This window comes from Vipera berus (genome assembly GCF_964194415.1).
Source record: "Vipera berus genome assembly, chromosome: 15".
Lineage (NCBI taxonomy): Eukaryota > Metazoa > Chordata > Lepidosauria > Squamata > Viperidae > Vipera > Vipera berus.
In genome coordinates this window covers 5,050,687-5,067,575 of record NC_138218.1, presented here as the reverse complement: position 1 = coordinate 5,067,575, position 16,889 = coordinate 5,050,687, and the positions used below count along the sequence as shown (strand labels likewise).

The 16,889-nt window shown below is 46.6% G+C and overlaps 2 protein-coding genes across 2 annotated transcripts in view; one reads left to right on the top strand and one right to left on the bottom strand.

Moving 5' to 3' along the window:
- The window catches only part of ADGRD2 (adhesion G protein-coupled receptor D2), a gene marked incomplete at both ends in the record, with an annotated part of 58,749 nt that extends 55,002 nt beyond the window's left edge, over positions 1-3,747 (bottom strand). The window contains one exon of the mRNA XM_081339478.1: positions 3,400-3,747. Coding sequence (XP_081195604.1) covers positions 3,400-3,747 — 348 coding nt within the window. The remainder of the gene's footprint in view (positions 1-3,399) is intronic.
- Positions 3,748-4,044: 297 nt separating this feature from the next.
- Positions 4,045-16,889, top strand: part of PSMB7 (proteasome 20S subunit beta 7) — a 29,649-nt gene continuing 16,804 nt past the window's right edge. Inside the window, exons 1-5 of the mRNA XM_081339645.1 lie at positions 4,045-4,174; positions 5,143-5,236; positions 5,338-5,435; positions 6,770-6,910; positions 7,898-8,013. Coding sequence (XP_081195771.1) covers positions 4,062-4,174; positions 5,143-5,236; positions 5,338-5,435; positions 6,770-6,910; positions 7,898-8,013 — 562 coding nt within the window. The 5' untranslated portion in view covers positions 4,045-4,061. The remainder of the gene's footprint in view (positions 4,175-5,142; positions 5,237-5,337; positions 5,436-6,769; positions 6,911-7,897; positions 8,014-16,889) is intronic.

Below are 16,889 nucleotides of genomic sequence, written 5' to 3'. Positions count from 1 at the left end.
TCTCCTTGGTGAGTTTCCATCTGTTGCTTCTTGTCCTGCCTTCAGGCGCTTTAGAGAATAGCTTGACTCCCTCTTCTTTGGGGCAGCCCCTGAGATATTGGAAGACTGCTATCATGTCCCTCCCACATCCTTCTCTTCATTAAACTAGACATATCCAATTCCAGCAACCGTTCCGTATATGTTTTAGCCTCCAGCTGCATTGGTCGTAAGTGTGAACAACAGTTCTAAGTCACATTTTTCAGTAGTGTTATAACTTTGAACAGCCACTAAACAAATCATTGTAAGTCGAGCACTAAATGTATAATGTCTCCATTGTTGACAAAACATTATTTTTAATCAGGAAGCTTGCAATCCTAGATTTCCCTGCCCTACAGTAAAATTAAAAACTGATTTTTCCCCCCTACTGGGACGCGAGAATAAGTTTCCAAAAGTATGGATAACTTTTATAAAGTGTGGATCTTATATAGACTGTTGGGAGGTGGTTTTTTGTCCCTCACAAATGAAACAGACATACATCCTGTTAAGAAAACAGAAGCTAAACAGGAAGTGATTTTGCCTGAATCTGCATAAAACACCGCTGGCGGGGAGATAAATGAAGATGAAACTCTTATTTTAAATCTCAAAAATTATTTTTTTTTAAAAAAATATTTTATTGGTTTTTTACAATAATAATCTCCAGTGCCTGGTGTACAGTGTGTTGTCCTGGTTTATATATTTGAAAAAAAAGCAATAATAATTAATTAACGGTCATTAATGATTAATCTTGATAGTTCCATAATTAGTCTATTAATTAACAATATATTTCTTGGATCTTCCCTTCTCCCAACTGTATTCTCCTTCTTCAATCTTAAACAAATAGTTCTTAATATTTTCAATGTAAAAATGATTAAATGTGGACATTTTCCCCCCAGATTTATACAGATAAGGATAACATCTATGTATAACGTTTTTTTATATTATTATATTATTCTTACAAAAATCATCCCACTGATTTTGTCCGTAACAAAATAGAGGTGAATCAAAACAGAACCTTAATCAAGAGATGATTTTTTGCCTGAATCTGCATAAAAACAGCGCTTGGCGGGGAAATAAACGAAGATGAAAGTCTTTTATTTTAAATCCCAAAAGCATTTATTCAATAGTTTTAACCGTCTACCTGCAAGTCACATGTTCGAGCTTTGGCAAAGGAGGGTACAGCAAGCACAAATGTGATTTTTAAAAGGCACACAAAACTTTCCTTGACCGTATCTGAGGATATGGACGTTTCTGCTAGAATGGAAAACTGAACTAATCCTTTGTGTGTGTGTGTGTGTGTGTATGTATATATGTATGTATATGTCTGTGTATATGTATATGTGTGTGTATATATGTATATATATGTATGTATGTGTGTGTATATGTGTGTGTATATATGTATATATATGTATGTGTGTGTATATGTGTGTGTATATATGTATGTGTGTGTATATGTGTGTGTATATTTATATATATATATGTATGTATATGTATATGTGTGTATGTGTATGTGTATGTATATGTATATGTGTGTATGTATATGTATATATATGTATGTGTGTGTATATATATGTGTGTGTGTGTGTGTGCATGTATATATATATAAATGTTAAGTATTTAGATTACCTTGCTAGGCCCCAAACATGGGACAAATCTTATTTCCTGTTTCAGCCTAACCCAAGGCCATCCACAGGCAGTGGTCACAGTAGCGACAGCTCATATTTGTGTAATTTTTTTTTTTATTGCTAACAAAGAATTAAGGGAGACTGATATGCATTTCAAACTTATTTGGCTGACTGATGAGAACAAATAAGTTTGAAATGCATATCAGTCTCCCTTAATTCTTTGTTAGCAATCAAAAAAAATTTACACACACACACACACACACACATATATATATAATTTTATTTTTTTATTTTTTATTTTTTTTATTCCCCCCCACCTCTAATAGATTTCTCAGGGAGTCAGACAATTGTTCCCAAGCTTGGTCAAATCCCAGCAGGACCGGGAGGTCAACGCTGACCGAGATTGCCGCTATCCGCCTCTCTCTCCGGACATCCCCTTCAGCCAATTAGAGGCTGGCTCGCCGTTGGCTGCCTAGGCGCTCAGGGCCATCTGCTCGTAGCTATTCCTCAGGTGAGAAGACTTCAAGGGTCTTGGGCTTAGCCACCCGGCTTGGACCCCATGCAAGATTTATGCTGCAGCTTTGCGCCTGAAGAAGCAGCTGTCACTCACCTCGGAGCACTAAAGATTGCGCATAACTTGATCAGATGGAGCAGTCAGGATGGTTTTGCCCAATTTAGACATCTCACTAAAGGCGCGAAGGCGCCTGGTCCCCCTCGGCTGGGGCTGAAGCCACCGGATCTCCAGCGTCTGCGATGGACAATTTGGGGTCCCTCCAAAATGAGGACGCCCCCGGTTGGCCCACTGGCTCCCTTCCTCGGTCCTTTTTGGATGGGAACGTTTGCTGGCGTTGGGGATGATGGGAGCCCTGCTCCCCTCTTTACTTCCAACTTGGCCTTTGTCAGAAGAGAGCATTGGGGGTTGAATGCCTTCTCCAACTTGCTGCTTCCCTTAGGGTGGGACTACAAGGTCCCTCCTCCCCAACCAAGACAGGCGGGATGTTTTTTGGGACGGAGCTTATGGGAGTTGGCGTCCTCTGTCTCAATCCTGTCAAGCTTGGGCAGGGTTTCCCCAATCTGCCCAGGTCCAGTTCTTGTGGCTGGGGATGATGGAAGCTTGGTCCAGCCCCCTTCCTTTCCCTTGGCTCTTTGGGGCTAGCTGAGAGAACAGCTCCCTCCAGTGGGGCTGGGGAGGATGGGTGCTGAATGCAACAGCACCATGGAACCTCCCAACAGCATAACCACTCCTCTTGTGGATGGGGATGATGGGGGCCCCAATGCTCCCTCTCTCCTACTGGCATATGGGGACAGCAACATCTTATGCTCGGGATGCTGGCAATGCAGCACCCAGCAGCTGGGGATGATGGGCCCTTGCCCTGCATGAGGTGGTGTGACACTCCCAGCTCCGGCTGGGGATGATGGTCCCTTTGCCCTGCATGGGGCTGTCTGACAGCCCAGCTCCGGCTGGGGATAATGCTCCCTTTGCCCTGCGTGGGGCTGTCCAACAACCCAATTCTGGCTGGGAATGATGGACCCCTTGCCCTGCATGAGGTGGTATGACACTCCCAGCTCCGGCTGGGGATGATGGTCCCTTTGCCCTGCATGGGGGTGTCCTACAACCCAATTCTGGCTGGGGAAGATGGTCCCTTCGCCCTGCATGGGGCTGTCTGACTGCCCAGCTCCAGCTGTGGATAATGGTCCCTTTGCCCTGCGTGGGGCTCTTCAACAACCCAATTCTGGCTGGGAAGGATGGTCCCCTTGCCCTGCATGAGGTGGTGTGACACTCCCAGCTCCGGCTGGGGATGATGGTCCCCTTGCCCTGCATGAGGTGGTGTGACACTCCCAGCGGCGACTGGGGATGATGGTCCCCTTGCCCTGCATGAGGTGGTGTGACACTCCCAGTCCCGGCTCCGGCTGGGGATGATGGTCCCCTTGCCCTGCATGAGGTGGTGTGACACTCCCGGCTCCGGCTGGGGATGATGGTCCCCTTGCCCTGCATGAGGTGGTGTGACACTCCCGGCTCCGGCTGGGGATGATGGTCCCTTTGCCCTGCATGGGCCTGCCCGACAGCCCAGCTCCAGCTGGGGATGATGGTCCCTTTGCCCTGCATGGGCCTGCCTGACAGCCCAGCTCCAGCTGTGGATAATGGTCCCTTTGCCCTGCGTGGGGCTGTCCAACAACCCAATTCTGGCTGGGGATGATGGTCCCCTTGCCCTGCATGAAATGGTGTGACACTCCCAGCGGCGACTGGGGATGATGGTCCCTTTGCCCTGCATGGGCCTGCCCGACAGCCCAGCTCCGGCTGGGGATGATGGGCGCTTAACACCCTCCCACCCAGAACCTCCGCAGAGCATCCTAAAACCCAACCAGCCCAGGTGCGCAGCGGAGGGGCGTGGCCGGCCGGAGGGGCGTGGCCGGAGGGGCATGGCCGCCGCGCTCGCCCCGCCTCCGCCACAGCCGGGCAAGATGGCGTCGCTCTCGCTTCTCCAGGCCTCAGCGCCGGCCACCGGCGGCTTCTCCTTCCACAACTGCGCCCGGTGAGGCCGGGGCGGCGGGCGGGGCGGCGGGCGGGCGGCCCCAGGGAGCCGTCGGAGAGGCCGGGAGGCCTCAGCGGAGCCCCGCAAGCCGCGGCGGGCGAAGCCAGGCCGGCCGTGACTCAGGAGCCGGGCTTCCCGCGGCTTCTCCCGGCCGCCGCCGCTTCCTCCCTTCCGGCAAACCCCCTTGGCCGCTTCCCGGCCGGGTTGTGCCCACTTCCCGGCCGATGGAGGGGCCAGCGCTTCCCCGGGCCCGCTGAGAACTACTCCTCCCAGAAGCCCCGGCCTTGGGAGCCCCCGCTGAGGCATGCTGGGAGTTGGAGTCCGGCGCGCTTCCGGGCAGGGAAGCGGCGTTGGGGATCGCAACCTGGGGGTGGGGGGTGTTGGAATGGGAGGTTTGCCCCTCCCTTCCCAAACCAGCCCCCCCCTTTTGAGTGGATCCCCACTTTTTCGGCTCCAGGTGGGGAGGGGGCGAAGGTTTCCTCCCCCTACCCACCCACCCACCCCCCAATAAGTCCAGGATGGGGGATGCTGGCATTGACTGACCTCCTGACGGCTTCTCTGTTAGATGTTTTTGTGCCAGCCATGGCAGTTCCCCAAAAAGGTCATCAGATGGGAGCAAAGAGGCTTCTTTGCTTCCACTGATGAGTCAGGGGTCCCCGGCCCCTGCAGCCCCATTGGCGAGAGAGTTTTATGGTTAGGGAGGGGCTGAGACCCCCCATAAATACCTCTGCTCAAGGGGCTGCTCTTCGTTCTACTTCTAGTTCTGCTCTCTTCTAGTCTACTTCTGTTCTTTTGTTCTCTCTCACATGCAGGCATGGATGCCTCCATGCCAAGTAATTCTTTCTCTCTAATCTATCGTTGAATAAAGATCATATGATTGCATTTCTGCGTTCTGCTTTTTACTTGGAAGCACCTTAACGATCCATCGACCTCCTCGTGAGACCATTTCACATTCTCTCCCTCTGCAGGAATGCCCAGCTGGAAGCAGAGGGGGCCCAGAAGGGTCTTCGGCTGCCCACCGCTCGCAAGACGGGCACCACCATAGCTGGCGTGGTGTACAAGGTAAGGCCGAAGGCGGTGGCTCTCCGGGAGAATGGCCCCCGCCCCCGGCGGTTTCGGTGCCCGGATATAGCCTGAAGCCGCCTTTCTTTCTCCTCCCCCAGGACGGTATCGTGCTGGGGGCGGACACCCGGGCCACCGAAGGGATGGTGGTGGCCGACAAGAACTGTGCCAAGATCCATTTCATCGCTCCCAACATCTAGTAAGTCTGCCTGGTGGGGAAGGGCTGGGGTTTATGCATTGGGGAGGGGGGGGCTCCTAGTCCAGGGGTAGGCCACCTTGGCTCTTTTATGACTCGTGGACTTCAACTCCCAGAATTCCTGAGCCAGCCATGCTGGCTCAAGGAATTCTGGGAGTTGAAGTCCACGAGTCATAAAAAAAAAGCCAAGGTTGCCTACCCCTGTCCTCGTCAAAGGAGAAGATGTCCACGCATTTCTGACTGGGAGAACAATCCACCAGTGGAACAATTTGCCTTCAAGAAGAGACTTTGTCTCTGGGGGTAGCCAGCTAAAATGACCCCCCATCTTCATGCGCTTATTAAATGATTGAGCCCCAGTCTTGCCTGAATTTGCTCGAGAACAGATCCCACTCCCATCGCCAGGTGTGCTGTGACCTCAGAGCAGGTGAGTGGAAGGGGTCCAGCAGTTTCCACCCGAAACAACCGGCCGCTTGCCTTCAGACGTTGTGAGAGCTTCGTCTCTGGAAGCTATTCAAGAGCCTGGACTGCCATCTGTCAGAAATGGTGTATGGCAGGGGTCTTCAAACTTGATCATATTGTGACTTGTGGACTTCAAGTCCCAGAATTCCTCAGCCAGGAATTCTGGGAGTTGAAGTCCACAAGTCATCAAAGGGCCAAGTTTGAAGACCCCTGGTGTAGGGTCTCCTGCTTGGGTGGTGGGTGTGGGGGATTGGACTAGAAGGCCTACAAGGTCCCTTCCAACTCTTAATTCTAATTCTAAATTCTAATTGTGGCGAGCAACATGCAGTGACGTGATCAGTATCCTCTTGAATGCTCTTGAGTGTTAACGTAAAGTCAAGTGTCAGCTCCGCCCTCTTTGGCTTGGTGCCCTGCTGGCATCCTGCCATCAAATGCTGGGGTGGGGGCGAGGGGGCATGGGGTGAACAAATGGGCAAATAACATGTATGGGGATGTCTATGGAGATTCTCCGTCATCCAGGTCCCGGTTGTCCCAAAGGGGCTTTTTTCAGGAGGCGACTGGACTTTCTTGTTTTTCTTTGAAGGCGTTTCGCTTCTCACCCCAGAAGCTTCTTCGGCTCTGGCTGGATGCTGGGAAATGGAAAGATCATCCAGTCAGAGCTGAAGAAGCGTCTGGGATGAGAAGCGAAACCTCTTCGAAGAAAAAAACCTCTTCGAAGTCCAGTTGGCTCTTGCAAAAGCATCTTTGGGAGAACCGGGAGCTGGATGACTGAGAATCTCTGTAGACGCCTGACAGCAAGTTTACTTGGGCCGCGAAAGGCCGATAGGTTTCAGTGGGGCTCAAGAGGTGCCTAAAATCCTGCTGTTTTACTCTCGCAGCTGCTGTGGGGCCGGAACGGCTGCAGACACCGAAATGACCACCCAGATGATCTCATCAAACATGGAGCTTCATTCCCTTTCAACCGGCCGGCTTCCGAGAGTCGTGACGGCCAATCGGATGCTCAAGCAGATGCTTTTCAGGTACCTCATGGTTGCCTGGGCTGGATTGTTATGGGCCGAGAAGGCTTGTCTGCCCACCTTTCGGAGATTTACTTCTTCGGAGAGGAGTCAAAAAGAGTGAAGTAACACCAGCTGCCTGCAATTAGTGCAGGTTCGCATCCCACCAGGCTCAAGGTTGACTCAGCCTTCCATCCTTCCGAGGTAGGTAAAATGAGGACCCAGATTGTTGGGGGCAATTAAGCTGACTTTGTAATAATGCCGCTTGGGGTGTGTGTGAAAGCCCTAATAAGCAGGCATATACATAGAATGAAGGCTACTGCTAAGCTTGTAAGCCGCCCTGAGTCTTCGGAGAAGGGCGGGATATAAATGGAATTAAAATAAAATACATATAAATATACATAGAATGAAGGCGTGCCTGGCTGAGGAATTCTGGGAGTTGAAGTCCACCAGTCCTAAAAGGGCCACGATTTAAACCCACACCCCCGGTTTTGCCTTGCTTTTAAACCAAGGGATTTACCAAGCGTGGGAGAACGGCCAATGCAGGCAGTCCTCGACTTAAGAACAGTTCATTTAGTTCAGAGTTACAGTGGCGCTGAAAAAAAGTGACTTAAGATTCTTTTTCACAGTTGCAACCGTTGGAGCATCCCCACGATCATGGAGGTCAAAATTCAGACGCTTGGCAACTGGTTCATATTTATGATGGTCGCAGCGTCCCTGTGTGTGTGTGTGTGTGTGTGTGTGTGTGTGTGTGTGTGAGAGAGAGAGAGAGAGAGAGAGAGAGAGAGAGAGAGAGAGAGAGAGAGAGAGAGAGAGAGAGAGAGAGAGAGGAGAGAGAGAGATGTGATCAAGGTCTCATTTAACAACATATATTTGAGGCTCAGTTGTACTCGTAAAGTCCTGTGCAAACATACCTCAGAAAGAGATCTCCATCCTCTCCTATTTTTGTCTGTCTTGCGTTCTCCGTGCTGTTAATGCTTCTTCATTTATATTCATTTATTTGTGTTCCAGGTACCAGGGATATATCGGGGCGGCTTTAGTTCTGGGTGGGGTCGATGTCACCGGCACTCACTTGTACAGCATTTATCCACACGGCTCGACCGACAAGCTGCCTTACGTCACGATGGGTGAGTCCCACGCTCCTTGGCACAACCGAGTGCGGTGTCTTTGCTGCCTGCTAGTGGGGACCCAGAGCATTTAATATTTTTTTTTCCACCCTGCCTCGCGGTCCCGATGATTCAGCTAATAGGGCAGAAAATGAAAGTGAAATTCTTGGCTGCTTTAATGGAGGCTTTGATCCTCTCTCCAGGCTCTTGAGGATTGGAGAGGAATCTGCAAAGAGGGAGGTCATCCACCCAGCCTGAAGTTGTTTTTGTCTTCCAGAAAAAAAAGCACGACTGTAAAACAACTGTCTAAAACAGGGGTCCTCAACCTTGGCAACTTGAAGACTTGTGGACTTCAACTCCCAGAATTCCTCAGCCAGCTGGCTGAGGAATTCTGGGAACTGAAGCCCCCACAAGTCTTCAAGTTGCCAAGGTTGAGGACCCCTGATCTAAGTTCGAAGGAGAAAGAATACAGATACAGACTCAACTTAATGAGCCACCGTGGGCCCCAAAATCTCTTGTCGCTAAGCGAGGCAGCCGTTCACCTGAATTTTGCCTCATCTTACGTCCTCTTATTGCCACAGTTGCTAGGCTGAATCCCTGCAGTTGTGAGGTTAGTGACGACGGTTGTTAAGTGAAAGCGCCTTCCCCATTGGCTTTGGCGGCTAGAAGGTCGCAAAAGGGGATCACCTGACACACACGAACACACGGGCGTTGCGACCGTCATAAAGTCAGTTGTCGGTGTAAATCCTGTGAACATGGGGATGCTGCAGCGGTTATCAGTGTGAAAAATGGCCCCAAAGCGTGTTTTTTTTCCACTGCCATCGTAACTTGAAACAGTCATTTAATGAATAATTGTAAATGGAGGAGAGACCCATACAGTTACGGTGTCCTTCGTAGCTAAGAGTTTACCCTGTAAACCGCCCTGAGTCCTTTGGGAAAGGGCGGTATATAAATCCAATAAAATAAATAAATAAAATAAGTGTTCATGTATTTAAAAACAATAATATCATAAACAATATATTAATTAATCGCTCAATAGTCTTACTAGTATACATTCAACATTACATATCACATTTCTTTCTCTCTAACTCGTTTTTCTAGCCATTGATAAAAATTATCCCATGTCCTAAAATACACCGAATCATCTTTTTCTCTTTTCTCTTTCAACTCAATCTGTCCATTGCTGCAAGCTCTAAAGATTTTCTTCATTGGTTCTTCTTCTGTTGGTAGGTTTTCATTTTTTCCAATATTGGGCAAATGCAATTCTTGCTGCAGTTAGTACATGTAAAATTAAATATTTTTTTAATTTATTTTAATTCCATTTCTATCCCGCCCTTCTCCGAAGACTCAGGGCGGCTTACAAGCTTAGCAGTAGCCTTCATTCTATGTATATGCCTGCTTATTAGGGCTTTCACACAACCCCCCCCAAGTGGCATTATTACAAAGCTTAATTGCCCCCAACAATCTGGGTCCTCATTTTACCTACCTGGGAAGGATGGAAGGCTGAGTCAACCTTGAGCCTGGTGGGACTCGAACCTGCACTAATTGCAGGCAGCTGGTGTTACTTAAGGAGGCATTAGCCCACTGCTCCACCAAGGCAGTGGAGTCTTACATGCAGTCTTTCTCAGAATTCCTACGCTTAATGTCTTTAAGAAGCGTTATCCAAGCGGCACAGAAAAATGCTCCTGTACAATCAGAAATAACACCCCAGTTATAAACGGAAACGATAATTGGATAATGGGCTGCAGATCGGCCTCAACTTAATGATGCTTAGTTTAGCGACTACTTTCAAAATTCCACAACGGGACTGAAAAAAGGGACACACGGCTGTTTTTCACACTTAGCGACCGTCGCAGCGTCCCCCGCGGTCACGTGATCAAAATCCAGACGCTGACCCCCTATTTATGACGGTCGCAGTGTCCTGGGGTCACGTCATCCCCCTTGGCGACCTTCCGACCAATGAGGAAGCCAGATTCACTTGACAACTACATTACTGAATGAAGGCTGTGATTCACTTAACAGCCGTGGCAAAAAAAAGGTCGCGAAACGGAGCAAAAATCATTTAACAATGGTCTCGCTTAGCCATAGAAATTTGGGGCTCAATAAATGGTCATTTCAGTTGAGATTATCGGTACGTTTTGCAGGATTCTTTTTTTTTCCTGCACACTCGTTCAGACAAGCCCGGGGATCCACAGGATCTCCAGATCTGAGGTTTAATCGAGCGAGGGCCCTCTTCAGGCCAATAGATGGTGCCACGGTCCCCCTAGAAAGTGTTTGCATTATTTATTCTGTGCGCACGAGTCTTCTCCCTCGTTGTTGTTTTTTTTTTGAAAGAATGCTATTATAGGATTTATGATGTAATATTCTCCCTAGCCCCTTACATGAATTAACATAAAAGATGAAATGGGATTAATATTTATAAATGGGTCCTGAAACAGATAAATTATTAAGCCGCCGAACCCTACATTATCTTGGTGCGCGTGCGAATGTAGGATGAGTGCGTGTAGTAAGTGGTTAGTGAATCAAAACCGCAAAGATCTTCCCCACTCGTTTTTGTTTTGGTTTTTTGTTTTGTTTGGATTTTTCTCTTCTCTTCTCTTCTCTTCTCTTCTCTTCTCTTCTCTCCACTCTCTTCTCTTCTCTTCTCTTCTCTTCTCTTCTCTTCACTTCACTCTCTTCTCTTCTCTTCTCTTCTCTTCTCTTCTCTTCTCTTCTCTTCTCTTCTCTCCACTCCATTCTCTTCTCTTCTCTTCTCTTCTCTTCTCTTCTCTTCTCTTCTCTTCTCTTCTCTCCTCTCCTCTCCTCTCCTCTCCTCTCCTCTCCTCTCCTCTCCTCTCCTCTCCATTCTCTTCTCTTCTCTTCTCTTCTCTTCTCTTCTCTTCTCTTCTCTTCTCTTCTCTTCTCTCCTCTCCATTCTCTTCTCTTCTCTTCTCTTCTCTTCTCTTCTCTTCTCTTCTCTTCTCTTCTCTTCTCTTCTCTTCTCTTCCCTTCCCTTCCCTTCCCTTCCCTTCCCTTCCCTTCCCTTCTCTTCTCTTCTCTTCTCTTCTCCCCGGCTAACTTAACAAATACTCTTCCCTGAACCTAGTAAGAGAAAACAAGCCAACTGAGAATTTACTCTCAGGAAGAAACTAGGATCTCCTCCTCCTAAGAAGTTCCCATTGTGTCCAGTTTTTTATTTTAATCCCATTTATATCCCGCCCTTCTCCGAAGACTCAGGGCGGCTTACAATAAGAAGCACAAATCAATGTGCTTAGCAATAGCCTTCATTCTATGTAGATGCCTGCTTATTAGGGCTTTCGCCCCCCCCCCCAAAGCGGCATTATTACAAAGTCAGCTTATTGCCCCCAACAATCTGGGTCCTCATTTTACCTACCTCGGAAGGATGGAAGGCTGAGTCAACCTTGAGCCTGGTGGGACTCAAACCTGCGCTAATTGCAGGCAGCTGGTGTTACTTAAGGAGGCATTAGCCCACTGCTCCACCAAGGCTCTTCTAAAAAGTTACCTCTTTTTATCCAGCTATGCAAATCCTTTTCCTTCCATTGTTCTGTTTTGATTGGAAGGAAGACCTTAGGCTCCTTGCAACGTCTGAACAAATGTTCTCAGGATCGCTTTGTTAACTTTCCACCTTTCACCTTGTGCAAAACTCAGATTTTAATAATAATAATAATAATAATAATAATAATAATAATAATAATAATAATAATAATAATAATAATAATAATAATAATAATAATAAAGATGGACCTTGGAGGTCTTCTAGTGCAACCCCCCCACACACACATGGGCAGGAGAACCTGTACCTGTGGTGGCGAACCTATGGCATTCTCTGTAGGCACACGCGCCATCGCCCCAGTCCTAGGCCTTCAGCTGGGTTTTATAAAACCTTTTCGCTTTCGGCCTCCGATGCCGTGTGCAAAAAAAAAAAAGGAGAAAAGTTTCAATCAATCAATCAATCAATTTCAACTTCTCGTGGGGAAAAAAAAAGATCTTGCAAAGTTGGAATTGATTGATTGAACTTTTTAGTCCCACCAAGTCTGCTGTTACCACCGCAGCCACATCCACCCAATGGGCCACGCCCACCCGGCACCTGACGATACATAAGTGGGTTTTGGGTTGCAGTTTGGGCACTCGGTCTCTCAAAGGTTCGCCATCACTGATCCTATACCATCTCAGACAAGTGACTGTCTAGCCCAGGGGTAGGCAACCTCGGCTCTTTTATGACTCATGGACTTCAACTCCCAGAATTCCTGAGTGAGCACAGCTAGTCTAGTCTATAATCTACTGTTCTATATTCTATTCTATTCCATATTCTATTCTGTTCTGTTCTACTCTATTCTACTCTACATTCTATTCTATATTCTGTTCTGTTCTATAGTCTATTCTATTCTACATTCCATATTCTATTCTATTATTCTATTCTATTCTATTCTATTCTATTCTATTCTATTCTATTCTATTCTATTCTATTCTATTCTATTCTATTCTATTCTATTCTATTCTATTCTATTCTATTCTATTCTATTCTATTCTATTCTATTCTATTCTATTCCATTCCATTTCATTCCATTCATTCCATTCCATATATTTTATTCTATTCTATTCCATTCCATATATTCTATTCTATTCTATTCTATTCTATTCTATTCTATTCTATTCTATTCTATTCTATTCTATTCTATTCTATTCTATTCTATTCTATTCTGTTATATTATATTATATTCTTTCTATCCTATTCTATATTCTGTTCTATTCTATTCTATTCTATTCTATTCTATTCTATTCTATTCTATTCTATTCTATTCTATTCTATTCTATTCTATTCTATTCTATTCTATTCTATTCTATTCTATTCTATTCTATCCTATCCTATCCTATCCTATCCTATCCCATCCCATCCCATCCCATCCCATCCCATCCCATCCCATCCTATCCTCATCCCGGTGATGGCGTTAGCTTGTTGTAGTCCAGCCATGTTGGGGGATTCTTGCAATTGGTCCGGAATTCCTGGAGAATTAACAGGATTGGGCAGGACTGGACTGGTGAGGGGACTTTTTTCTCCTCTGCATCCAGATTCTTGGATCCCTTTCCATTTCCTTATTGCTGACCTTCTGGGAGATGATGTAGAATGTTCCTTTTTTTTAAGCAGAAAAAAAACACCCCTTAGTGTCCAAGTCTGTTGATTGTTTAAAAAAAACACACCTATTTTTGAAATTGCTTCCAAGCATTTGCACTGTGCTGCTGTGTTATTATTTTGTTCTAAAGCATACTTAACTTAAAAAGAGTTTAGATTGAAACTGTGGTGTTTAGCTTTCCGATGGTTTGCTTTGAGGAATCATAACCCCTCCCAAGTAGGAAAAGTGAAATGCTACTTTTTTAAACACCACGTTTTAAATAATTCACCCAACGCTCATCGCAGTTAGTTTTAAACCAGGATTTGCTTCCAAAATTGTCTCGAGTTTTAGAATTTCTGGGAAGACTGTCTTTGTGTGATCCACAGGGCTTTTTCATAGAAGGAGGCAACATGAAACCGAAGCGAAGTTTGTAGGCATTGATTCAGGAACCTGGCTATTTATTTTCCAGGATCTGCAGAAAATTCAGTACCGCAGAGAGCAATCTCGCCGCAAAATTAACGATTTGTTATCTCAACATTGGCAGAGTTTTAGAGTTTGGCCAGGGAAATCTTTCCATTCCCAGTTTCTTTAAAGAGCCAGCATCCTTTAGCTTCTTCAAAGTTATCGGGTGCTTTTTATCCCCCAGAAGGCAACTGGACTCCCCCCCCCCCGAAGGCATTTAGCCTCTCATCCAAGGAGCTGGAGAACTGAAGAAGCTTCTTGGATGAGAAGCGAAACATCTTCAAGGAAAAAAAAGTCCACTTGCCTTCTCGAGGGAGGGGGGGGGGGGAAAAGCATCTTTGCGACAACCATGACCTGGAGAATCTCCCTAGACATTTACACAACCAGGGCTTTATTAAACCCCTGGTAGATGTGTGGAAGACCCTTACCTTTTGTTGACCCAGAAGCAGCGAGGGTCACCGTGGGTGGCTCAAAGGGTGCATTTGTGTAAACCTAGAAATCGTAGACATCACAGCACGGATACAACGGATACAACGATACAACGGCACCTTACTGATGGGATGCTAAATGCCACATGCACAGATCTCTGCTAATGATTTTTCCAGCATCGTTAGAAGCAGGATGCTAATTGCCTGCTTTCCTAGCGGTTGGCTGCAAACCGTCAAGGCTTCCAGCGTGCATTTCTACCCCTCGCGCGCCGTAGCAAACGGGCGTCCAAATTCTAAGCCCGGGGGAGAAAAGCGCCATGTCCTTTCTCAGAAGGAGCTTAAAACCTACTCTGTGCTTACTCAAGAGTGAAAACATCAAATTAAAGTGTTTATGCTGACAAAGGACAAATGTAGATTTCAGCAAACGAGGCAGGATCGTCTGATTGCGGGCTGCCTTGCAAAGCTCCCGGCCACGGCTCCCGTCAAATGAAATGCATGCATAAAATTACGGCGTGCGAAAGTCTGGATTCGGAGGCCTCGGGAAGCAGCGAGAACACCTCCAGTGGCTCAGCCTGGTCTCTGGGCACCGGAGTCGTTTCATATTCATAAATCTCCTCTTCCTCCGTTGGCAGTGGCTGTCTGCCACGCAGCCAGGGCCACCAAGAGACCGGCCTTCTCATTCCGCAACTCGAGTGAAAAATGATACCGATCAATGGGTCTGCAGAGAGCGCCGGATTTGAGCTGAAAAATTGAATAACAATGAGGTCGGGTGAAGGAGTGCCTTGTCAGGGGCTGCCGACACTGATGGATTAGACAAATCTGAGCGTGTTACTTTCCACATGGCGGCGAGCCCCAGCGGGCGCTACCACAAACAGGTCCTCGGGAGCTGAGGGCGGGGTGGGGAACGAGGAAGTTCAGTTCTCTGAGTGGTTCTCTCTCAAAAAAGAGATTTTTTTTCTCCCCTCCCCCCAAGGAGCAGTGGAGATTTCAGGAGGGGTTTAATGGAGGAGAGTGGAAGGATCCAAGGAACATTCTAATAATAATAATAATAATAATAATAATAATAATAATAATAATAATAATAATAATAATAATAATAATAAAAATGATGATGATGATAGCGGAAGGATCCAAGGAACATTATAATAATAATAATAATAATAATAATAATAATAATAATGATGATGATGATGATGATGATGATGATGATGATGATGATAGCGGAAGGATCCAAAGAACATTCTTATAATAATAATAATAATAATAATAATAATAATAATAATAATAATAATAATAATAATAATGATGTTGATAGCGGAAGGATCCAAGGAACATTCTTATAATAATAATAATGATGATGATGATGATAGCGGAAGGATCCAAGGAACATTATAATAATAATAATAATAATAATAATAATAATAATAATAATAATAATAATAATAATAATAATAATGATGATGATGATGATGATGATGGAAGGGACCTTGGAGGTCATCTAGTCCCAGCCTCCCCCTCCTCAGGCAGGAGACCCTATACCATTTCAGACAAACGGCTGTCCAGTCGCTTCTTAAAAACTTCCAGTGTTGGAGCATTCATCACCTCTGGAGGCAGGTGGTTCCACTGGTTAATTGTTCTCACAATCAGGAAATTCCTCCTTAGTTCTAGGTTGCTTCTCTCCTTGGTCAGTTTCCATCCGTTGCTTCTTGTCCTGCTTTCAGAAGGTGCTTTGGAGAATAGCTTGACTCCCTCTTCTTTGGGGCTGCCCCTGAGAGATTGGAACACTGCTATCACGTCACCCCTGGTCCTTCTCTTCATTAAACTAGACGTACCCAATTCCAGGAAACATTCCTTGTATGTTTTAGCCTCCGGTCCCCTGATCATCGTTGTTGCCCTTCTCTGTACCGTTCTTGGTGAAGCCTAGGCTTTTAGAAGCCCATCCTGTGTCACTGGAAAGGGGATACCTTGAACTTCGATCCTCCCTTTCTTTGTTCCTGGATCCCAAACAGATTTTTGGAGTGCCACCTGCATTTCCAGACCCTTCTTTAAACGGAATGGCAAGGTTGCTTTTTCAAACTTGACTGATGGCCCTGGGAGCAATTCTACGGACTTTCGGACACGGTGGGGAGGGGTCCTTCAGCCACCGGCTTGAAACCAGGTCAGAACTCCTCATAGTTCTCGTCTCCAGCACTGCATTTTAAGGGCATTAATGGGGGTGGGCACCCTAGAACACCTCCATCCATTCATGGATACAGTAATCCACCTTCCTTGTCTTGCCCTAGGTAGGATGAGAGCAATCAAGGCATTGCACCTGGGCAGGTGTCAAGGTGTCTGAGGTTGCAGTTTCCTACCTGTACGGTGGTCTCTTAATGTTGTTCCCAACGCAAATGAGATAGAAATTTCGCTAGTACGTGAACCGAAAAGCAGTAGGTGCCAAGTTCGGCTCCTAAATTTCCCTCCCTCGTTAGCTAAAAAATTTAGCGTATCTTCCCCTTTCTCCCTCCAGCTTTGGGGGGGGGGTTTGTTTTTTTTTAAAAAAATCCTGCTAAAAAAAGATTTTTTTGGTGTGCTATTGCCCCAAGCCTGAATTCGGTCTGGCTGTCTCCTTTTTAAAGCTTTGGACAATGGACGACCCCTTTTAGGGACGTTGCCGTCTCCTTTCATTTCCTTTTTTTAAAAAAAAACACAACATAACCTTTTTTATTTCGGGGTTTTTTTCCTCCCCAAAAAAACCTTTTTCGATGGATCCGTGGCTGAAGCGGACAATCCGTTGCCCCGCAGGGTGGAAACGATGCTCTGGGCCCGTCCTCCAGCTTAGAAACGGTGGCCGGTTTGCCCCCCCCCCCCCCCCCCGTAAAAGGTAACGGTCCTTAGCCACCACGGCAGCCTTGTTATA